The 25,262-nt window shown below is 43.6% G+C and overlaps 1 protein-coding gene across 8 annotated transcripts in view; it reads right to left on the reverse strand.

The window, feature by feature from the left end:
• Positions 1-25,262, reverse strand: part of gphnb (gephyrin b) — a 145,362-nt gene that overhangs the window by 51,146 nt on the left and 68,954 nt on the right. For all 8 annotated transcript variants that reach the window (XM_071467721.1, XM_071467723.1, XM_071467722.1 and 5 more), the window contains exons 2-4: positions 11,323-11,401; positions 1,976-2,033; positions 1,743-1,835 (exon numbers count right to left, since the gene is read on the reverse strand). In XM_071467721.1, coding sequence (XP_071323822.1) covers positions 1,743-1,835; positions 1,976-2,023 — 141 coding nt within the window. In that variant the 5' untranslated portion in view covers positions 2,024-2,033; positions 11,323-11,401. The remainder of the gene's footprint in view (positions 1-1,742; positions 1,836-1,975; positions 2,034-11,322; positions 11,402-25,262) is intronic.

Raw genomic sequence — 25,262 nt, forward strand, 5'->3', positions numbered from 1 at the left:
CTTTACTCCAGCAACAGCAATCAGTTACTTAGTAACATTTGAGGCAGTAATGTCCTTGCAAAGAGAGCAAAACCACCACTTCTTCATTGTCAATCAACAATAAATTGTTTATTTGCCCAGGATGACCAAGAAAGAGGTATATTCCTGTCTTGATTACAAAGATTAAATCAATCTTGATTGTTAATGGGGGAGTAAATAGGGAGGAGACAGGTCAGATCAGATAAGGATTTTTTTTGCCTTCAGAAAGTCAAGACATGGTTTGTTCAATTATGTTAGCGGATGCAATGTGAAACACAGCAACATGTAGTGCTTACTGTCACAGAAAAATAAGGTAACAGACACATTTCCACATGACAGAATGAATAAGTGCTAGAATGAATAATGACATGAAAACATAAATCTTATAAATCAGGAGACAAGTGTAATCTGTTGCTTCTGTCCTGCCTTCATCTACACACAATACAGTCATCTGTGTCCTGTGCAGCCCTCAAACACGCAGAGGCAGACAGAGAGATATCGCTGTCTCCAGCACACAGGGTTGGATCAGATAGCAGGTATTATCAGTGACTACAGTGTGTTCGTGTCTTCCCCCTTCCAGGAAGGTTGCTGCTGTCTGCCATGATTGATGAGGACCAATGATACTACTGAGAACCACAGCTCATCCGCTGCCAAATTGTGTGTGTGTGTGTGTGTGTGAGAGTGAGGTTGGTTGAGTACATGTAAGCGAAGTGGAGCCGTGTAAATCCAATAAAGGTTCTAATCTTTTAATATGTTGTACGGTTAACAACGCCGTGTGATGAGACAGGTGCTGTAGTAGACTGTCTATGTGCATGACAGAATGTGTGCATCCATATAAACTGTGCACATAGAGTCAGAATCTATCTTTCTAACTGTCTATGTTGTCTGACACAAAGCCAGTTGTGTCTGATGGTGACCACAATGGCATTAAACAACTTTGTGAAGCCTGCAATGACAATTCATTTGTTTCATGTAACTGTCAAATGAAATGGTTCAAGTGAATGCACCCTTGTGTTTCTCCCATTACTCAGACGAGTGTACACAATTTTTATAATTTGGCAGTTGAAATATGAACTACGCACAAAAAACACACCCAGACTGAGGCCTGCCACCAATTATCTCTGAATTACTTGCAACACAATCCCATATTTTTTTTCCCAAAAAGTTAATAAAGACCAAACTTCTGCCTCTTTATTTCCCATGTGACCGTGGGGCTAATTACAATATGTGTTAATCAGTGCGGCAACACATGTGTGTAATGTCTGAATAAAGCCCAGAAGGTAACAGGAGGGATCTACCTTTCTGCTGTGGCTGTCATCATGCTTCTATCATAGCGGTTTCACTTCCCTCATATGATAGTGTCCTTATGTAACCTGTTTCTGGCTTTTTCTAAATACAACTCTCAAACTTCATTTTGCAATCTTTTGAAACACAGCAAACACAAAAAAGACAGCACAGAAATGTTTTCATGAGCTGGTTTAAAGCGAACAGAAAGATTCCCTGAACATCAGCAAAACATGTTCGGTCAGTACTTTTCCCACAACATCAAAATGCAACAGGTGATTTTCTATGACAGGTAGACCTACTTCATATATTGGAGCAGTACACTGTATACTAGAGAGAGCATATTTCAAAATGCCCGCAGTCACATTTCAGCTCATTCATTGTCTTTCTATGGATAGATTCATGATTGACACATCCTTAAGAGAAACGTTTAAACCCACCTCTGGTGTGACGTCTCTCGGGGCGAAGCCTGTGCCTCCGGTGGTCAGGATGAGGTTAAGTTCCTTTTCATCACACCAATCCACCAGAGTCTCCTGTAGGTTCACACGTACACACACACACACACACGGATACATGGTTAACTCTAATTTTGAAAATCATCAGTACAGATAAAAAGACAGAGAGACAGACAGACACTGTACACAGATAGATACAGAGAGAAAAATACACATACCTTGATTTCATCTATTTCATCTGGCACTATCTTGTAGGCTGCGATCATACCCCCCAACCTGAGGAAGGAAGGAAGTCATTAGATCACTCGTCAAGAGCCATCCATGTATGAGATTCCAGACAACACAGAAAATCTTCTCGTCTTACGCCCCGAAACAGGGCGGTCAAAACCATCAGCTAAGGAGCAGTGGATGTCGTCAAAAGTCAGCCCTTTGGCAGAAGTGGAGAAGTGGAGTTAAACACAGGGAGACCAGCTGACGGACAGTCTCTCTTGTCTGTACAGTACAAACACCACCCTGCTGCCACAAGTGGAATGTCCAAGTGAATCAGCGGGTTAAGGTGCAGGCTTAGGATACTGTTGCCCATCTCTAACTTTGTCAGAGTAATACAGCAGAAAATACCCCTCTAAAATCCTGACTGATCCCAGACACACACCCCAAAATATGTGTACATATGGATTTCTTTTACTTAAGCATCCTCTGCCCTCCAGCCTCTCTGGCCTTGTAACCAAACCCTACACCATTATTACATATGTCAGAAAATGCAGGCCTAGGAAGACAGTGATGGAGAGAATAGAGAGTAGACGACAGGGAGTATAAGTGTGACAGAAACAGTGGAAATAAAGTGATGGGAAGGAGTGAGAGGCAGAAATACAACAGCAAAAAAGGAGGAGAGAGAGAATGCCCTTGAACATCCCCTCCTGAAAGGATTTTCCACAGGATGGCCCAGTGAAGAGGGAGCTCTGACAAGGACAGAGCCGCTGCAGCTGCTGCTGAACAGAGAGCCATGGTGACCTCCTGTGGCCAGTCTGGGTATGACACCCCAAAAACAACAACCCCAGGCTCAAGGTGAAGGCTCTGCACAGACACCCCTTATGTAACCCTTTTCTCTCTCTCTCTCTCTCTTTCTCTCTTTTTTTTAAGGAGTGCTATTTTTGGGAGACTACTGCATCATGTTTCCCCTCCGCGTCAGCCACTTAAACACCCTCCCTCAGACAAATACCCATGAACTTCATGAACATTAAAGCATCCACTATTTTTCTGCCTTTCAGATGCTTTTTTTTTTTTAACCCACACGGAGACGATAACTCTTCACACACTCAGGTGCAAAGAGTAAATTCTGCACCCTGGAAATATCATTCACTAAAAAAAAAAAAAAAAATCAATCAGCTTCACACCAGTTTTTCAAACTGAGCGAGGGAGCAGCAGAGAGACGCACTAAGCAAGACAACACCAAAATACTGCAGCAGCAAGCATGCACGGAGACGAAGCCTGCAACTCAGAGAGAAGCTGTCTGCTTCTGAGGCAGAGAAGTCAGAAAGAATCATCGAAGAAGTACTTTCTCATGAAACACTGCACATGCAGGGTTACTCGGAGCATCCACTAACTTGTGCATCCACACACACAACATCCACACACACAAACACACAAACACACAAACACACACACACACACACTCCCCTGCTGACATTCTTGTGATGGCACGAGTGATTTACTTCTCTTGATGTGCAAGAGAGGAAGGGAGGGGGGGTTTGGCATCTCTGTATGTGTTTGTGTGTATGTGTGTTCATGCATGTGCATTCGTCTGATTATGTGTGTGTGTGTGTGTGTGTGTGTGTGTGTGTGTGTGTCTGTGTTACACCTCGGGAGAGTAAAGGAGCTGTCAGGACAAATCACCTCTCTCCCTCTCCTGGGGTTTTTATGCCTCTCTGTTTCAGCCCAAATGAAAATATGCTCAACACAAATAACTAGGGTTCCTTCCCACTGTTTCCAAGGCAACCCCTCCTGTCTGAAGCCTCTAGTTGCTGTGTTGTTCATCGTGAAAGAGTGAGTGAGAGTTTGTGTGTGCCAGCGAATGTTTGTGTTTCTGTTTTTCTTTCTTTTTCCTTTTTTTTTCGGGGGATGCCATTTCTGTGCGAAAGCAGCAATGTGCTGTTGACTGGACATTTTTGAGTGTGTGTAGGTAAGTGTAGTAGTATATAACTGAAATATATGTTCATGTTTGTGTCTATTTGTGTGCACCACATGTTGAGTGCACACATATGGATGCACAGCTCTCGTGTATTGTCTAGAACTACAGATAGTTTTACATATGGGGCTCCAAACTGATACACATGTAGTTTATACACAAACTACAGCACATCTGGGCTATATATGCATTTCTATATGCATGTATCTTTGCATATGTACCATGTGTTTAATTGTAGATATACTTGTAAGTGTTGTGTGTGTTTTCTTGTTTATGTATACACATGTGCACACATACAGTATGTGTTCACACATGTGTTTCTGTCCTGTGTCTGTTATCTAGCCGACTCTCATTGATACACATGGGGTGGACAAAACCATAGAAACACTCGTCAGTACAACACAGCCCAGTTCAACAGCAACACAAACTGCAGTCTCCAGAATGACCGCACAACTGAATCAACACCTCTCTCCAACAGTTTCGACAAACACTGAACATTATAACCTTCATGAGGGAGGATTTGTTGCAGGACTGCTGTATGTGGAAATGTACGCGCGCGCGTGTGTGTGTGTGTACACATGCATGTTTGCACATAAATGTGTATATACTGTCTGTGAATATTCTGTTTGTCTGTGTTCACAAAAAAAAAAAAGGCAACAAACATGGATGCCATCAACACAGGTTGTTGTGGTACATTAACAGAATTAACTCACATGCCTCTACCTCGTTCCACATTTCACTGTCATCTGTGGAATAAAAGGATGAAAACACCAAAAAAAAAAAAAAAAAAAAGGAAACAACTCTTTAACTGACACATTACACTATGATGGACATGTCACTCTCTACTTGATTGGTTGGGACAAAACATAATATAGAAACCTGCTAACAATGTACACCATTTCATCCTGAACGAATGAAGTGAAATGAAACGGCAGATCACACGCACACACACACACATATATATGCAAGTACATGCATATATAAACACAAAGGATCTGCAGTATCTGTATAAATACTGCAGATCTACTGTATCTGTGTATATATATATATATATATATATATATATATATATATGAGTGTACATGCATAAACCATGAAATATTCTACAATGTATATATACATACTGTAAATAAGTATGTGCATGAATGTGTGTTTCAGCATGACTGGCTTCTTTGCAGAGAGAGTGCTTGGCTGTATTTTGGGTGGGTGTGATCTGAATTGAGGGAAGCCTATTACAGGGGAAAGAGCCTGCAACATTTTAATCTCAAACACCCATCTATGTCTCTTTCTGCTGCGGGGGAGGAGGGTGCGGGTGGAGGGGGTTATGACATATAAAGCTCTTCTTCAAACCGCCGGCCGAAGGTAGTCAGCCTGGAATAAAGGCTTTTTGCTCGAGGTGTGGACAAATCCTGATGCGGGCGGAGGAAGGAATGGAAGGGAAAAGAGTGGGGCAGGGGAGGGGGAAGAGGGAGGTGAAGGTGGCGGGGGTGAGGGTGGGCATGACAGTAGTTTTGGCCTGAAAGCCCGGATGCCACGGCCAAATCTTTCTATGAATAAAAGACGAGCACAGAGAAGAGGATAAAGAGAGGAAGGCAGAATGAGAGGGAGAGGGAGAGAGTGAAAAGAGCGAGGAAAAGGAGGGATAAACTGTCAGAGGCACACTTAGCAAGAGAGAGGAAAAGTGCAAGTGTGTGTGTGCGCATGCGAGCCAGCTGCAAATCTCAGTGGTTGTGGGACACTTCCAAGATGAGACCCATCTGCCAGGGTGATTTCATTAATAATACAAGCTCTTTGTACAGGGCACTCAATCTCACTCTCTCCCTCTCTCTCCTGATGTCTTACACACACACTCCATCCAGGAGGAGGCGAGAGCCTCGGCCATCTCCACACTCCCAGTAGTAGCGTGGAGTCGAGCCCATTACAGCTGAGTTGTTGGTTCGTCCGTATGTAGGAAAGCTCTCAAGGGGTCACCTCTCAACATGTTAGCTAGTACAAGGATGGATAGAGGGATGGATGGAGGAGGAGGAGGAGGAAGGGGAGGAAGAGGAGGAGGAGGAGGAGGAGGAGGAGGAGGGGACTAGCCCACCTCTTCAAACCCCTACTGTGATGAGAGCCCTGAGTGCTCAGTGAGGGGTTCCACTCCCATGATTCCACTCACAGCCACTAAACAACATGCACACACACACACACACACACACACACACACACACACACACACACACACACACACACACACACACACACACCATGAAATATTCTGCAGACCACTCCACTATTCTATTGTATTTATTTACAGAATAAATGTCATCCTGGTTCAGATCCGCCATCGCCTCTCTCATTTCATTTTCTAAACCATCCCAGCTACACCACACATCAAACAAACTTCGTATATCTAAACAACAAGCTTAACAACTGTGGCAGAACAAACACGGCTCATATGTGTGCTTCACTCACTTGCAATGTAAACTACAGGTCTGAAGGCAGAACCTCACACTTTATTGTGACACACAACATATCAGTTTTTTTGCAGGGAGTAAAAAAATCCAGTCTTTGCTTTGAATGACTTTAGTTTCAGATTCTGTATTTTTCGGACTCATTCTTACATGCACGTGTAGTGTAAGTACAAACGAATCTTGAACCAAATCTCCAGGCTGAACTGAGTACCTGTTGGGTGGTGATTCAATAGAGATTAATGGAAACGTAATTGCGACCAGATTATGTTCTCTGTTGAAATAATAAGGAAATGATGTTAATTAATGTATTTGGCAAGTTGCAAATATGATGATACTGAAGGAATCAGGAAAATGTTCACAGATGATGCATTTATTGCACTTATGCATTTGTTTTCAAACAAAATATCCAATGTTGCAGTGCAATATCCACTTGTAGTAACTGTTTATCATTACGTTTAGACACCCACAGCACTAGGAAAAGACTGTAGTCTGGTTCAACACAGTTGAAGTTCACAGAGACTCCAGGAACAACATGTTCATCGTCATTTAACCAAAACCAGAATTTTTCCCGAACCTTAACCAAAGAGCTTTTGTTGTATAATCATATAGTATATGATCAGGTTGCACTGTTTAGTTCAAAAAACCTTTTAAACCTGTGCAGAATGAAACTCAGTCAGAGGCAGCTATATGTCCGCATTCGCTGATACAACACTCACATATAATCACTTTTTAAAGTTGATATAAGCAAACTCTCTTATTTACATATCCAAAAGATACACAGGAAGATCATTTATTACTTAATCAACTCCTGGCTCTTGAATGCTGTTAAATGCTCCGCTATGTTCGCCTGCTAGCTGCTAACCTGGTGTGCGTGCAGCAGGTAACAGCTGCCTGCTGCACTGGGAAATAACATCAACATGAATGGTAAAAGTGAGCAAAAAACACAAACAAACCAAAAAAAAAAAAGAACAGAACAGAACAGGAAAAAAAAGACAGAACAGTAAAAAGTAAAGTTTGAGGTCGTAAAACCGAAACAATGAGCTGAAAAATGCTAAAATGCTCTGTAGAGACGAGGGGAACTGCAGAGTTGGGGGATGATTCTCTATGGATTTGTTACTTTCACATTACACATAGTCATTACATCCATTATTAATACACAAATATTGATTACAGCAGCTTTAAGAATGCAACTGTAAGCACTTACTGATGTGCATTTGGAAGATTGCTTAACGTAGCATTAAACACTGTATAAATACTTTCAAGAAAGTTGACACGCTTGTGTGTTAATGTGTTTGTGTGTGTCCTCACTGTCGTCCATCTGATTGACTTCTGACTATTGTTAGCCATGACACTTTGTAAGATTGACAAAGGTTGTTGCAGCACAAGCAGCTGGAGGGCAGAGACACAGAGCTGGCTCCGCAGCCCAGGAGAGAGGCTCGCTCAACCTTCAACACACACACACGCACACACACACACACACAAAAACATACAAAAATATATGAGGCTAAGCAAAAGTACTTACTCACACTGGAAAGGTAGCGATACAAACAAAAAACGAACACACACACACAACCACACACACACACCTCTGCCTCATCTGTGTGTCCTTGAGTCTAGGTATCATTTGTTTGACCCCCCTCTGTTACTCGTTCTCTTTTTTTTGCCACATATCATTTTTCTCTCCACCTGACACACCTCTGGATGCTCCTGAATGCCAAACTGGGCAGGCTGATTGATTGCGTGTGCCAGTGTGTGTATACCTGTTTGTGTGCCTGGGAGATGCTATGATTACAGTTTATGTTACGTGTCCTGCTGTGGCCCCACAGTCCCTCCCTCCTTCCCTCCCCCGCTCTCGCTCTCGCTCTCTCTCTCTCTCTCTCTCTCTGTTTTCCGCCTATGTGTCTCTGTCACAGCAGCAGTGGCACATTGAGGGCACAGCGTTCCAGCTGGTCAACCTGATGGAGCCGCTGACTCGTGGTGTGGCGTGGATTAACATGGCGTGGAGGATCTCGAGGCCAGAGGAGGTCAGCCAGAGCGCGTCTGCATCAGCTACCATCCCCGCAACACGGCAGAGCAGACAGGGACGCTAACACTGACAGCCTGTCCTGGTGTCCAGTTTTAATGTCTAACAGCACGTTGTTTAATCCAAGCGTAACCCTATCAGTTCACTGCTACACAGCGCATTCATCCAAAGTGTCTTTTCAGTGGAACGAGTGGACCACAGAGCCCCTAAGTGTGCATTCACACTGAGCAACATCATCAGCAATCACTGGAAGTCCATTCATTTCCTGTCGAGCTCAACAACAATGAAGCCAAGCCAACAAACCTTACATCAGCAAACTCTAAGTAGGAGACAACTGAACCTCTCATCAACTGTCAACAGCCGATCACATCTCCTTTTCTTATGTGACTTTGATTTGATGATCACTTGTAGCAGTGTCATTAAAGTGGAATTAAAAGGCTTTGTTTGACTTATATCCAAATATTCAATCATATAAATCAACTTCTCATATTTTTGGAGTCCATTTGTAACCCATAAATCTAAATGAGGATGGAGATCTTGATGTATCATGACAATTTATGGACAAAGTTGTACATGTATGCCTTTGATTTTCATCTGAGGAGCAACACCAAAATGTACAAAATGAAAAAACTCCTAATGAGTTTATGGTCTCAATCACTAGTTTCAAGTCTTCCTCAATACAACATGATGTTCGTTTTTTAAATTATGGTCCCAATTAGAGGAAAATAGACGATAAAGAAGGGTATGCATTAAGGTTTGACTACTGTGTGATTGCACCACACATGTCGACCTGCCTGATAATCAGGATAGAGTACAGAGCAGGTCAGATCCACCCCTCACTCCTCCTCAGCTCCACCTTCTCGTCCAAATATGGTTACTTCTGGTTTCAAAAAGCAAGATGGTGACGGCCAAATAACAAACTGAATGCTGGTGTGTTTCGTCTCTTAGGAAATCAGTAAGAACAGGATTGTAACTGTCTGCTTGGTTTCAACATTTAAACAGCTACTGTATGTCCATTCTTTAAGGCAATGCTGTAAGTCAACAGACCAACCCAACATTAAAACAAGTTGCTCACAGCATAAAAACTGAGTAATCATAGCTCAAGAAATAAAGTGAATAAAGCCACTGCCAATCAATTGCCGTTTAATGTAAAGAAACTGTGTATAAAAACTGACAAAAAACACACACATGGATTCATGTGTGCACGAACAGATACATAAGGAAGACAGTAAACATCAACTGCCTATTCAATTTCTCCAGTGTACCCCACCGTACAAATAAACACACGACGATCCGTGACACGGCAGCAAACCCCCTCACACTCGCTCTCTGTGTCACACACAGACTTGACACACGCATTACACATCAGCCTCAAAACAAACATACCGTAAAGGACATGACAAGTGTGGATCAGTCCGGGGGTCCCACAGTGGGGGGTGGGGTGGCGTGGGGTGGGGTGATATCCAGTGATATTGACTGGTGTAATGCTGTGACAGGGGAGCGGGGGAGCTCCAGCAAATCAATGGCTGTGCGGAGAATTGCTCGGATGTCTAGAGAAGCGTGTCTGAGGTTGCATGTTGGGGTCACGGTTTGCAGTGTTTGAGTCGCAGGCTGAGGTGGCATCTTGAAAGGCGATGTGTGATACGTGATATGTGATATGTGCAGTGATATAAAAAGATTATAATTGATTGATTGTTGATTGATTGCTTGTTGATTGATTGCTAACATCACTTGAACTCGACTTATAAATCTGTGGTCCGCTATAGCTGAAATATATATAGTATATGGCCGAAAGCATGTGGGGAGGTGTACTTATGGTCTGGTACTGTTTCGGCCACTTAGTACCAGTCAAAGGAAATCATCATGCTATAACAGAAAACCATAGTTCAGTGCAGTTTGGGGAACACAAATAGTTTTCTGTATTTGGTGAGAAAGACCTGGCTGCGCTGAACCCTGACCTTTGAAGCTTTAAGGATAAATGTGAACAGTGATTTTTATGATATTATGATTTTGTGTTTTTATGACTGGAGCTAACAGAAAACCTAAAATATCCTTTTTAAAGCTACAGAAAAGGTGCCCAGAGAACAGTTCAATGTGCCTGTTTGCACCAGTGGTGTAAGTATCCATAGTGAGCGCTGAGCGTGAAGCCTGGCGGATGAACTTCTAATGGGTGAGTACAGGTTTCTCTCTTTATGGAGCAATTCTATAAATGCAGTGATTGAGTGATCAGGTGCCGTCATCCATTCATTCATTCATACTGTGCAGACCTATAATGAGTTGTTGGGCTCTACCATTTGTTCTATGCTTATTGACACACTGTGTGCAGGGGGAGGATGTTAGAGGGCACGAGAAAAATATTTGCACTGGGGCCAATCACAATTATGTTACTCTGCACATTTGGACACATTCTTAACATTCACTTGTGATGGAGATTATTGTTTTCCTGTGTGTTTTACATGCACTTTTGTCCCTGATCTCATCCCTGTTAATAAAAACAATGGTTGATTTCACCTCCTTTAGCTTCTCTGAGCAAATAATGACTTCTTGCAGCTACCAAGAGTCATCCTTAAACAGAAGAGTGCTGCAGCTCTTTTGTTGTTGCCATGCATGCTGGGAATTTCTCTCCATAGGGCGACACCGAGCCCCGACATGTTGTGTTGAAGAGATATTTTTAGTTTCTTAGTTACGCTCTAGCACAAAAAGAAGACGGCTTCCACACAGAGACGCACACATGCAGAGAGCCTGTGCATCTTTGCTGTGCGGTAGGTTGAAGGTAAGTCAAAGGACGTTGCTCTGGATTAAACAAGCATGAAGGTACAGTGTTACCAAACATTTTTATTCTGTCTGTAGGTTAAATTATCTTGTAAAAAAAAAAAAAAGCAAAAAAAAAAAGCCAATACTCACAGGGAGGGATCGTGCACAAGATCTTTGAGGTTGACGCCACTGCGGTCCTCTGCAAGGTTTCGAAAACAGCTGTCACTCACTGGATAGACAGAGACAGAGAGAGGCAAAAAAAAAAAAAAGTTAGTGCACATCTAAAATGAAATACATGAGGGGTTTAAGCACAAATTGCTTTTTGTTACATCACAGGCATTTTCCAAAAGGTAAATGATTCTTTCTCATGAATGCAAGTAACGAGAGAAAATGTATCATACAATTGAAACTGAAATCTTTTAGCTTCCAAAAAAAGAAATCACTTTCTAAGAGGAACTGCCATTTCCTTATTTTCTAATCTGTATCAGGGTTAGCCACACGATCTGATCTTCAAATGCAGAAGATGACGAAACACACCAAAACTGATCCTTGTTTGAAGTGATGATGAAAACTAGAGGAACAACATCCAAGAGGCTCCACTCCAAGTGCTACTTTGGGAACATCTCTGAATTCATTCTTACATTTTGGTCCATACTTCACATCTGTGACTTGACTAAAAATACAGGGCTCGTCCGCTGTTTCTACATTAGGGAGAATCGAATGCTCTCATTTGTTCCAGCTCCACTTGTCAGTTTCAATTGTTGTAAGGCAGGTGTGCCTGAGTATAGAAATTACACCTGGTGTAACTGCTACATTTCTTCTGCATCATGTTTTCAACACCGGCTATATTGCAAATGAAATATAGCCACTATGTGAATAAGCTGATATCCCACCCTCACCCTGCACACTTTCTGCCATCACACTGAGCCCGATGTGAGGCCACACCTTCATCATCTCCAACCTCTCCTTACAAAAAAAAAAAAAAGAAAAACCCATGGCGGCCCCTCGACTGCAGAGCAGGTGCGAGCCACATGAGTCATCGTGGTGATCACAGACAGATAGAGTGACGGATGGAGTGAGACAGGGAGGAAGACGGAGACATGGGGAGAGGAAAATGGAAAAAAGGGAAAAAAAAAACAAAGTGAGAGGAGACAGAAAGAGACAAGACGAGGAGGATGAAGAGAGGGACAAGGTGTTTTGTGATCTGACGGGGCCAAACGTGAACGGACACACTCGTGTCTTAAAATAGAGTCAAAATGACGCGCCAGAGGAGGGTGTGGAGGAGGGGGGGTGATAGTGATGGTGGTTGTGGTTGTGGTGCAGTGGATTTAATCCCAAAAACTTGATGCGCTAGTTGTAGACAAGACTGGAAATGTCATGATGAAGTGCCATGATCCATGAACGAGAGGAGGGGCGGAGGGATAGGGTGAGTAGATGGGTGAAGCAAGAATGGTGTAAAAAAATGGAAGCGGGGTGGAAAAGGAAGGGAGAGGGAAGGAATGCAACAGAGCTGAAGAGAGGGACGGGGAAGGATGGCAGGATGAGAGTGAGGAGAGTGGGGGATTGAGGTAGAGGAAAGGATGTAGGATGGAGAGAGGGGGAGAGAGGGAGAGAGAGGGAGAGAGAGAGAGAGAGGAGGAAAGGGTGATGAGGAGAGAGGCAGCAGCGAGGGGGCAGCGCTGTGGAGACAGAGGTAAACAGAGGGTGCAGGACGCTGCTCTGGGCTCTGGCAAATAAATGGGAGAGTGCTGACATTTGCACACCGAGCCAGCTCAGAGAGAGAGAGAGAGAGAGAAAGAGAAAGAGAGGGAGAAAAAAAAGAGAGAGACAGAAAGACTGCGCGCGGTTTACAGCAAGAAAAAAGGTTGAGGGAAGAGAGGAAGAGGGGAGCAAGCACATGGAATACACACCACCATGGCTTTAGAGGGGCACTGCTGCAAAAGTGCATGTGTGTGTTTGTGTGTGTGTGTGTGTGTGTGTGTGTGTGTGTGTGTGTAAAGAGGGAACTTCCTTCAAGACTGCAGTATTCCTTACTAACACACACACACACACACACACACACACACACACACACACACACACACACAGAGCCCTCCTCAGTCTTTCTCTCCCAGCTACCCCTTGATCTAAAAATAGCCGTTCCACTCTCCTACAAGAGGCAGCAACCATTCTGAACCAATCAACACGCTCTGTCAAAGGCATCGGTACCCACCACCCCTCTATGTGTGTGTGTGTGTGTGTGTCTGCGTGCATGTGTGTGTGCGTGCGTGCATGTGTGCAACAAGGGGAACTCCTGACTGAAGGTAATAAAAATGCCCCTCCCTGCTGCACTGGTTGGTAGAGATGGTGGGTAAGCGATCCCTTCTAGAAAACAATAGCTCGGAAGAGAAACGGAAAGCAAGAGGGAGAAAAACGGGGGTAACAAAAAGAGGGAGAGAAGGAGTGAGAGTGGAAGAGAGAGGGAGATCTGACTGCAGTTGAAACAGGCTTCAAAGGAATATTAATGTGATCCTGTGCAAGAGCTGAAGACAGGGGAGGAGAAGGGGGAAGAGGGAGGGAGGATGGAGGATGGAGGAGGAAGAGTGAGAGGGGAGGGGAAAAAGGTGCGCAAGAATTCATGACGCTGCTCCCTCCCATCTCCAAAGCTCCACCCATGCACCTTTCTCCAGGTAAATCAGCAGCTTAGCTTTCAAATCCCCAACAACTCCCCCACCCCCCAGAATGCCGCTGTGCACTGCACCATCTCTGGTGTCCCCGAAAGCTGCGATGTAGGAGCGACGTGGGATTTCCTCATCACAGTGGAGGGCGACTGGGCTTGCCTCCTAACCCTTCCGATGGATTAGAATCAAAGCGAAGCAGCAAGCGAGTACTGCGCCATTCCCAGGTCACCACGGAAGTCAAGACGCAATGCAGTGACCCTTGTGCCGCCCCAGAGGGCGCTCTTCCCCACTGTACACAGCAAGCTAAAGGTCAATGCTTCTACTTGGCTGGACAGTCACTGGGAGACAGACAGACGGTTGTCAGAGATGAGACCGGTTGAGACTCTAGACCACCAGTATATCATGCTGCTGCTCTGTGGTCAGAAACACCTCACATTATGTCGCTCACATCGCGTGAATGCAATTGTGGCTCGAGCCAGTGCATCTGATTTTCATACCTGATAGTCCTGATATTACGTGCAGCCAAAGGTTGTAACTGCACTGTCTTTCTTCAGTGTGTCTTATTTTGTTTCTAGGGAGTACCTTTTTGTTTTTGTCCATTTTTCTATGTCTTCATCAGCTTGTATTTGTCTGGGCTAATTAATAATAATAAGAAGTGAGTGAAAGCTCTGCAAATAAGCTAGTAAGGGGAGCATGAGTTAAGAGTTTTTGCATTTGTTATTCTACTATTTCCAAGGTCAAAAATAAACTTTGACTCATTATTGCTCTATCAGGCAAATCACAATCCTTATTTACTTTTCAAAAACAATAATACAAAATACTTTGCAATAACATAATAAAAAAAATAAAAATCCAACAAAGAAAAACAACTAAAAACTGCTGAGAGATAATTACACTTTGAGGACCGACGTTACCCGCCTGAGATATACAGTTACTATCTCATACAGACACCAGCATCTTTGTAATTGTGATAATTTGTCAATTTAAAATCTATTTTCCAGCGCCTATGCCTGTATTGACTCCTGTCATCTTATATTTGCCTCCACCTGTGTGTGTGTGTGTGTGTGTGTGTGTGCAGAAGCCTGGATGTCCCCGGGCTACAGCAGTGGGAAGAGAGCGGGAGGCCCGTGCTTCAGAAGCATTATGCAGGGCAACACTGTTCACACATGGGATCTGGACGTGCACATCCTAACTCAAACACACGTGCTCTTAAAGGGTTAATCGCTAAGCTGTGGCAGAGCAGGGGAGATCAGGACACGGGGGAAGACATCAAGAGACCAAAGAGAAGAGAGGTGATCAGGGAGGAAAAAATGTCAATACAGAACAAAAATGAAAAAAGAACACACCGAGGGAAATATTGCCTAATAGGGAGGACAAGAGGTAAAGGCACTGTTTCCACATCTTGGCTCTCCTGGAGGTAATACAGTGTAACGTGTACACGGCCAATGTCTGCACAACACGACCAAACGCTGAAGTTCTGTTTCACTGTCCACACGTCCGTTCACTGCAGAGATGATGAGAGCAGAAAAAAGTGCATGTGATAGTGTTTTGTGGCAACATGAATTGTGTTGTCACTTCAAGGTGGGACTTCCTTGAATAAGATTCTGTATAATAATAACAACACATACTGTATCAAATATCAAATGAGAGTGTGAAAACAGTGTGACAGTGTGAAAGAGGCAGCTCGTGGTGACGAACCTTTCGATAATTATTACTTGAATTCGCAGCTCCCTTCAGCTTTTTAGGAGATTTAGTGCGTCTCCGGCCATTGTTCAGCCGTCCGCTACACAACTTTTACTGTCTTTTGGTGCACTCTCACCGCTCTCATATTGCTGTTGTTGACCACAGCGGGCAGCTGTTTTCAATGATAAAGCTCTAAAAAAAAACCCAAAAAAAACCACTGTACACTATCTGCTCAAAAACACACAGTTACTGATTAGCTGGTAAACAAATGGAGTATTTGGAAGCTTGAGAACCAGATATTGCCTTCAGGAGGTGGTGGAGACCAAAAACAGAGCTAAAAGGCCAGAAGCATGACTCCAAATGGATGATAATCTTTCTCAATAATTGCTGCATGTTGCATAAACAATTGTGTTGTCACAGTTTGTTTCTACTGCCCCCAAACGGTTAAAAAAAAAAAAAAAAAAAAGTAGCTGCATTAACTAGAAAGCTATAGTTTTTTCTCTGATACAGGTAACTTGGCTAAAGCTACTATAGCCAGATTACTTACAGTCCACACTACATAATAACTGGATACAGAATGTATTACTTTTTAGGCATAAACTGTAAACTATACTTAACTGAAGTAAATCAAACTGAGACTTTGGACCCTGACAAGTACAGTTAACAAACAGAAAACTAAATGTTCGTCCTGCGGCTGTTTGACCACCATCCACAATGGGTTTTGATATTTTGCAGCTGTGAGTAGCTCTTCCATTTGCATTGTGCATTTCAGTGAACTCTAGTTTACAGACATTATGTACTTACAACCTACTGGAATTAGTGTGTGATATGGAATTGGGACACGGCTACAGTCCATCTAACAAGTAGGACAGATGCTGTCTGCGCAGGCAAAGTGCAGTGAAACAGATACCAAGGTCAGCAAGCAGACTAAATTTGGTCTGTATGTGATCCAGGTACAGTTAGCATGTACTCTAAGCATCTATTTCAGATGCAGGTATACTCTAAGTTAGCCAGCAGGCTAGAGCTGCCCATCTGTAATACAGGAGCTTAGCTAGCAAGCAAGTTATGTGCTGTCACTCTGTCAGCCACTAGCAGAGGGGATTCATAAACTGCTACTATGTTCCACTCAATCATTTCCAGGACATAAAGCAGTCAGCACTCATTATCTCCCTGGGATCCCACGCTAATGGGGTTTTCCCTTATAGCAGGTCTTCAAACACACTCTCTCACACACACAGCCAACACACTGCCTGTGTATGCATTCACACACATATATAAAAAACTGTCCCACAGCTAACATAGACAGTGTCATGCACTCTCTCCAGGTACACAAACACACTTACACTTACACACACACACACACAGCCTTGGACACCTTGCCATGGATCAGCAATTTGACACAACTTGCACTACAAATCAGAGCATGAGACGTAGTGCCTGGAGTTTCTTGTGCCCAAGTCTGCTTCCAGTCCAGTTATAACACTGCATATCTGTCATTGTGGCACTATACCCTCCTGAAAAATACGCAAATCTAGCTGTCTTGAGTGTTTTGGGCACTTTGTGAAGTTCTAGTGAATCTCAATTTCACTCAAATTGTCACATATGCATCAACATGTTTCAGCATGCTTTACCAATTTAAATGTAGTTCATCCTGACTGAAATGCTCAATTCACTTTGTCCAAGAAATGGATGAGTGCATCTACACGTGTGACGGGAAATTTGCAAATCCACCAGTGGAGGGATTGCAGAGCATTGCCTTCTCCGTCTGAGCAGCCCACTTGGCATCTTTATTGTTTCCTGTTCTTTATCTGCTAACAGCAGTGCCAATGGCCCTCCAGCCCTGGAGAAGCTACTATGGAGGTCAAACACTGGATTGGGCTGACATCTGCTGGTGGGAGGGACAACACCTCTGCACACCAATAAGCCTCAACCAAAGTGATATCACTGCCTCCTGTCTCCTATTTTACTGGCTTGTTCTGTGTTAAATGGAAACACTGGGCCCCAGGCCTCGGATTAAATGGGCTTAATGATGAATAGAGGTATGGATCCGCCTCCAGATTGTAATGGGGTGGGGTAGACATCTAACTAGGGGGGTTTTGGTACTACAACCCCCTCCTAGCTAGAAAATGATAGGAGAGGAAAGGAGCAGTGGTGCACAAATACCAGCATCTTCATTCCATGGCAGGGTAAATTTCCAAATTAATAAAGGCTTCACAGTGCTGGGTAAAATATAGTAACAGAAATAACAGCAGATAACCTAATCTAATATAAACCCACTGTATCTTAGCAACCTTGTTAATTCTGAGAGGAGCAGTGGGGTAAGCAGCAGAAGCACAGCATCCATCATCAAAGACACGCCCAACAGCAACACACACACACACACATACACACACGTTAGTCACAAACTCTCAAGCCCAAAAACACTATGCACATGCAACTGCTATCTCACCATTAGCCACTATCTCAATCACACTGTGATGCAGATGAATGCATACACATGTGCAGAGCCACACGCTCAGGCACATACACACAGATCCTCAGGCTTACTGTAAGCAGCCGGGAGAATGGAGGGGGTGTGGAGCGGAACAATGGGATCCTAATCGTCGGGCTGCATTTCAAAGCATCTCCCCTCTACAACACTTTTCTAGATAAGATTTGAAAATGCTATTTATATCCGCGGGGAAAGGAGCCAACCAGCGGCTTGATTTTCATTTATTTGAAGTCAGATCTAAATTGGGGTGAAGTTACATAATGCAGGGAGTGCGACACTCCACCTGCTACTGCCGAGCCAGCCATTGAAGAACACTACGGAGGGAAACAGCCCAAAAAAAATGCACCGGGCCCACGCTAATACTGCAGCTAATAATTACTCTATCGGCTTAATAACCATCGCTTACTACACCAGAGGAGCATGGCTCATCCGTGTGGGTACAGCAGTGGGCCGATCCGCATCCCAAATCCAAACCTACTCCAGCGTAGCCAGGCCAAAATCCGGCAACCATACTGAGCCAAGGACAAAACAGCACAGCACAACATGGCCTGGCCGCCCCCCCCCCCGCCACACACACATACACCAGATGTGCAGAGAAAGAAAGACAGAGAGGGAAAGACAGCTCTGATCTTCACAGCTGTGTCCCAGGCAGGCAGACAGGCTGGGCCCATCCCTGGTCCCGCCCCCACCACCCCCCCTACCCTCCCTGTCTCCCTGGAGAGCAGAGGCAGCCCCATCCCAGGGTGAGTAAAGGAGGAGGAGGAGAGGTGGTAGGATGGACATGTGCAGTTGAGGGAGGGTGAGTTGGAGCCTAACCCTGACAGGATTAAGAGAGCAATTCACACTGGATGAGAGGGGGGGGGGGCAGTGGTGGGAATACTCTGAAGGCAAAGAGGGAGGGCAGAGAGAGAGAGCAGGATAGGAAACAGAGTAGTGAGGTAAAATGGGAAGATGGGGATGTTACTGGTAGAAGGCGGCAAGAAAAGAGAGATGCAGGGGAAAAAATAATAATCATTGGGGAGCAGATGAGAGGAAAAGAGGGAGATTTCGGTCTTTCTCGTATCACAAAATGATTGATTCTTCTCTAATTTGTTATCAGTGCCCATTTGGGCAAAAGTTGGAGGAGAGTAATAAGGGTCAGAAATTTAGATATGCAAAGTATGAGAAAGAATCATTAAGACCCCATTTACACGTGGTATTAACATGCAATCTTCATCTGGACACGTTATCTGGATAATGACATCTGCTCATGGGCCTCTGCATTAACACCTAATAAGTGTTCTCCTTATCTCAGCTCTGTCTAGATTGTGATCGGATCTCAATATCCAAAGTAGGAAGGCACAGTTGGCGGACTAGTCAAAAAGCACGGGGTGTCGCTGACCAAGGAAAGTGCTGCTGCTGCTGCTGCTGCTGCTCTACGGACTCCACTTTTCCTCTGCTGAGGAAGGGCTCATCTGGAGCTTTTTGACAAACAGCTTCAGAGGGAAGAAAGAGGTGGAGTTAGGTGACCTATCAACTTCCTGGATGGATTTTTTTTTTTTTTAAAGAATTGTGGCTTAACTGTACATTATATTTCCACATGGTTGGCCAGCTTCAGATATTGTTTTGCAGATCGAATTACACTCTAATTGCACTGTGCTCTGTGTGCATTTATACACACAGTAACATTTTTCCTTACCCAGCTATTGTATCCAAATGCATTCTGCATGTTAATACTAGGTGTGTATGGACACAGGCTTTATTAAGCCTTTGGATGTGTGTGTGTGTGTTTGTGTGTGTGTGACTTATGCTAAAACAATTAGTCACTTAATCAATCAGTCAATCAACAGAAAGCTGATTGAGAATGATTTTGACAAAGTCATTTAGCAAGCGCAAACCTCAAACATTCACCGGTCACAGTGAGAGCTCTGTTTGGCGTCTGTTTGAAACGCTCTGTTTCAGGAATACCCAGTTCACGCTCACACAATTACACACATTTGCACTTGGAAGCTGCCCAGTACGATCACAATCTAGTCTTCTGGGTACTGAGCAGCTGCTGGAGCAGTTTGGAGTGCTCAAGGGCACCTCAGTAGTGGCAGTGAGAGAGGGGCCCTTTCACTTACATTTCTCAGTTTTTATATAATCATAAATGGAATATCTTTGGGGTTTGGCCTCCTCATTGCTCAGAACAAGGAATTTAAGGCATCACCTTGGGCTGTGGAAACTGCTTTTGACTAAAGTGATTAACTGAAAAAGTGAATTCACTTTGATGATGATCATTTGAGTCTTGCTTGCGCTCTGAGTTGTGAGAACAACAGGAAGGATTGTGCTGACCCTGAGCGTTCACCCAAGCTCCTCTTACTGTCACTTTCTGCTGCAATAAATAAAACATGAGAGGCTGTACTCCAATACCAGTGTAGTTACAGTGGTCAGCACCCTGGCACAGGACCCAGTGATACACACAAACACCCCCATCAAATAAGACAGACCCACCCTAAATCAGCATCTCAATCACCAGCTGTCAAAACAGAGAATATTGCGTTCACCCGCTCTACGTACGACCCTAAACTATGCAACGTACGTCCAAAAAACTATCCGCCATCTGCTTTCAGTGATCTACCCCAGTCAGCCCACTCTCAGTCACTTCTCACACTCTGCATAGCACTCACCTGAACCTCTCTTTATCATCCAAATATCAGTGGAAAGCCTGAGACTGCAGCACCCTACAGCCTGCAGCCTTCCACAACGGCCTCGCGTATTGATGTTTTATTAACACTGCCATAAATATTGAAAAGACACTTACTAATGAAGCCACGGAGAGAAGTTCCAGAGACAATTTACGGCACAAGGGAATACAGGGACCTTGAATGTGGCACCCTACACCCCTCTTTCTATTTTACCTCTCCTTCCTCTCATTTCCCACGCCATGACCAGAATGCCCCTGCAGCCCCAACATCACCCCCGCTCAGACACTCGCATTTTCCCCTTAACAGTCCCCACCCCATCCTCTTCCCCCTTCACTGTTTTTCTTGTTCAATGGAATCAATGTATTGGGGGGGCTTGACGATCCGCCACACCCCTTGCAGATATTAATCATAAATCACAGGCTCTGAGTATAATGAGGCTTGTTTCTAATGACAACGGGCGTGATGAATGTGTCTGTGGCGCAGCGCGGCATTATCATATAGCCATTCAGGAGTGTGTGCATGCAGTATGTGAAGGTTGGGCAGGTTGTGTGGTTGCGGGTGGATGAGGTATCGCAGCTTTTCCCCCATGTAGCATGACATTTGGATGGCAGAGGGCCCACGGCAAAGCCAGCTCTCCGTGGCATTTCCAACAGCTGTTTACACACACATGCACACAAAACCAATGTGCACTGTGTGTTTTTTTGAGCACGAGTACTTGTACTGTATATGCAATGCATGAGTGCAGTCATTCATCTAGTGCTTTAAACACCAGTGGATGCCGTTAGAAGTATCTGTGTGCGAGACAGAAGAAGCATTTGACTAATAGCACATAGTTAAATAGGCACCAAGGTGGTGAAAGTGAGAAAAGAAGAGTTTGGAAGAAGAAGCATGTAAGTGATAATGATGCTACAGTGGTTCTCAGTAGGGATGCACGTGAGCCACCTCAGTACATAAAGGATAGATATAGGATATGAATTTCAAAATAATTAAAGGATCAGTTCACTACATTACGAAAATATAGAATTTCTCACTTATATATTCTATAATTGTATCTAGTCATGCTGGAATATGTGTCTCCAAGTGCTCTGCCTTCACCCCAATATTGTTGAAGTGAATGAAATTGAGACTGTCCTATAAAAAAAAAAAAAAAAAAAAAAAAAAAAAAAAAAAAAAATAAGAAGAGCCTATAGGTGCAGTTGGTTATTATGACCCATAGTTACAGTTTGTTGTTAGGCGACATCAAGCAGCCGAAGTAATTGTGACATGAGCAAAGAGAAAAGTGCGGTGACGTGGGATATAGAGCAACAAAGTCCACATTTCTATTATCCATGACCTTTTGACAAAGTTAACCATGTTGTTATTATTGTAACCATGACCCATTATTGTAACCTTCACCCAAATCCAGATTTTCCTAAACCTAACCAAGACATGACCGTTATCATGATAACCATGGCGACAAAGGTAGATACACCACTCTCGATACAGTCGTCTCGTTTATTATTATAACATATGAAAACCAAGATCTGGTATGCCTGCTACCACGGGGCGCTATCACAGGAGACACTCCTGTGGTTCGTATTAGATTTCAACATTCACAAGTAACTAAGGTTTTGTAAATACTAAAACACAAGGTCTTTACTCTAACCATATCTATCACCTCTAATCACCTTTTGCTGGTTGAGAAGCCAAGACACCTATGGGTTTCGGTTGCAGCCTTATTAATGTTCACAACCTGAAAATAAGATTAGCAGCAGAAGATGTCAAGTGCTGATTAAATGTATGTATCTGACCCATTGAAATTACAGGTGCAGACTACATGCTTTTACACCTCAGTTTTCCCAGGCAACCATAAATAATGAAGATATCATTGCATAACATGGTTAAAACATTGATTTTATCGGCAAAAAAAGCTTCACTTGGAAATTCTCCTGTTTTTGATGTGACAGCATCATGTCTCTAGAGAGGAGTCCACACTTCAGATGGTCCTGTTGAACTACAAAAACACTGGGGTGGTCATAGAGTGATACGTCTTTACAATTGACAAACAGTCTTTGGCTGCGTACAGCTTGTAGACAACAGGTAAAAGTTTCATTTTAGCTGCTACACAACTGACATTAATGAGTTACATCCAATATAAATGTACCACTGGTGACATCTGTCATTTTAAATCGGAGAAGGCTGCTACATCAGTGATATCTACATTGCTCATTGTTGTCGTTAAGAGGGAGGAAAGATGAAAGGTTTGATGAGAGATTTGTCAGTGTCGTAGCTACATCTGAAAAAGAAACCAGTTATTAGACTCTCGCCCTCAGAAAAAAATGTTGGTTACAAACCACTGAAAATGTTGTCGATAGTATTTTTAAACGGCAGAAAGTAGTTTGAATTAAAACTATGTTTGTGAATGTGGATTGTTAAGTGTAACCCTTGTTTCTGCAAAAATACCTTATTGAACGCAACTTTTCACAGCTATAATCACCACTGATTAAATTCCACCCACCTCCATTGCAGTCTCAGAAACAGGTTTCTCCAAACCTGAGCAAATAAAACCAAAACTGCCTGCATGGCTACATACCATTACAGGTAAGTACGTAAATATGTTTTTGTGTAATTTGTGTGAACTAACCCTTTACTCTTGACTGATTTGTAGAATTCTGCAGCTGAGGAAACAACATATGTAAAAGACAAGATGGTTGGAATCATTACAGGCTGACAGTATTACAAATAAATAAATGAATTCACACCTAACTGGCAGATTCTTTTCCTTTTTTTCCCAACTTAGCTCGGTTTCTGTGTGTGTTATCTACGGCTGCTCCATTAATGAGCCAGGTCTTGTTAGACGCCAAAATTAGCTTGAGAGCAGCTCTATTGATTTCAATAGAAATGTGCTTACACTGGCATCAATATAGCTGCACACTTCTGATACCTCCCGTTAGAAGCTTCCCTCCTCTCCCCTCCTGCCTCCACATCCCTTCGTCTCTCTTCCCCTCCTCCTTCCCCTCCTCCTCCTCCTTCATCCTCCCAAGCTGCTGATGCAGGGAAACCCAGTGCTGCACCAGTACAACCAGAGCTTAGCTGCACATTCCAGTGTTTGCATCCTTGGGCGAGCTGCATGAATCTGCATGGAAAACACTCAGCTCATTCATTTCACTTCACTCAATATGACTAAAGCTCTGAAATGGATAGCTAATGGGTAACATTAGCAATGTTTTTTTTTTTATCTGTTGGCTTTTAGGGTATGTAGTGGAACATGTGTGCTGAGGCCTAATCAGATCAGGCATTGATTGGTCTTCATGGAGGAAGCTTAATGTTCTCCCTGCTCCTCTGTGATCTTCCTCTCAAGGGATGGATGGGAGGGAGGATCAGAGGCAGAGACGGTGATAGACTGAGGTCAAGGTTTATGGTGTGACTGCAGTCACACTCATGGGTCAAGGTAAGGCTGACAGATGGCCATTTAGAATCAAGGCTAGTTTTCTGATCAAAGTTAAGAACCACATTCATGCTGACCAGGGGAATCGTTTGATGGGCAAGGCAAATGCACACCCACAACCCCACCCCTGAATGGGACAAATACGTCTCAAGAGGTGCAGCTGTCAAGCCGATTTCTGGAGCAGGAGACGCCACCATATTGTAAGTGACACATTGTTCACTAAGTGGAAAGTTAATCTAAACTGCATCTCCACAGGGTCCCCATGTGGCGAAGATGGCAGCCTCGGCATCGTCTGGTCTACTGGGCTGACCTCCCCATGACCAGCCCCGGCTCTCTGCCCATAAATCCCATTTCATACCAGCCCCTCTTCTGAAAAGGCAAAACAAAAGCCCGATCAGCACAGCTGCGGCTTTTGCACATTGTGCCCGACAATCATCGTGAAATCAGTGGAACAAAGCAAAGTGAAACTCTGCAGCACCCAAAACTATGCAGCGGTGCACCAGGCAGCACTGAGCTAAGCTAAGGTTATAATGGCTGCATGAACATGGTTGAAATCGTAGTCAAATACCTGATCAATCAGCCAGTAACTGTAAAGCATGAATGAAGGCAATCAGCTGATTCAAATGTGACGTCAGTGCAACAGATCCTCCAGAATGAACAATAAAATGTGACGTTGGTCAATGCATGTTTGTTTCAGTTGAAGCACTAAAACAACTTGTTAGATTTATGGGTTAAATCTGGTGCAGGGACCTTCCTCATCAAGGTGACAATAACATAACAATGACAACAACAATGTGACCTCACTTCCTCCTTTGTTTCTGTCATAATTACTCCAGCAGCTGGAAGACTGTGTCACTTGAAAGTAAGTATACGTTGTTTTGGGGCACTAGCTGAAATGAGTGATGAAGTCATTTTCAGACCAAATTATATGCGTGACATATATTTTGTCAACTGAATGCCCAGACTGCACGTGTGAACACATCGACCTATGCGTGCCAAACTGTATGCCACGTCCATTGTTTGTTTTAGAGTATATCTCTATATAACATGTGCTGCATATCCCACTAGCACTAATTTACTAACAAAATTTGATAAATTTTACAATTATTCTTTCATCTTAATCAACTAAAAATGGTAACCATTTGTTGGTTGCAGCTTCTCAA

Source organism: Trachinotus anak, unplaced genomic scaffold (assembly GCF_046630095.1).
Source record: "Trachinotus anak isolate AG129_WGS33_773 ecotype Australia unplaced genomic scaffold, CSIRO_AGI_Tana_v1 ptg000031l, whole genome shotgun sequence".
NCBI lineage: Eukaryota > Metazoa > Chordata > Actinopteri > Carangiformes > Carangidae > Trachinotus > Trachinotus anak.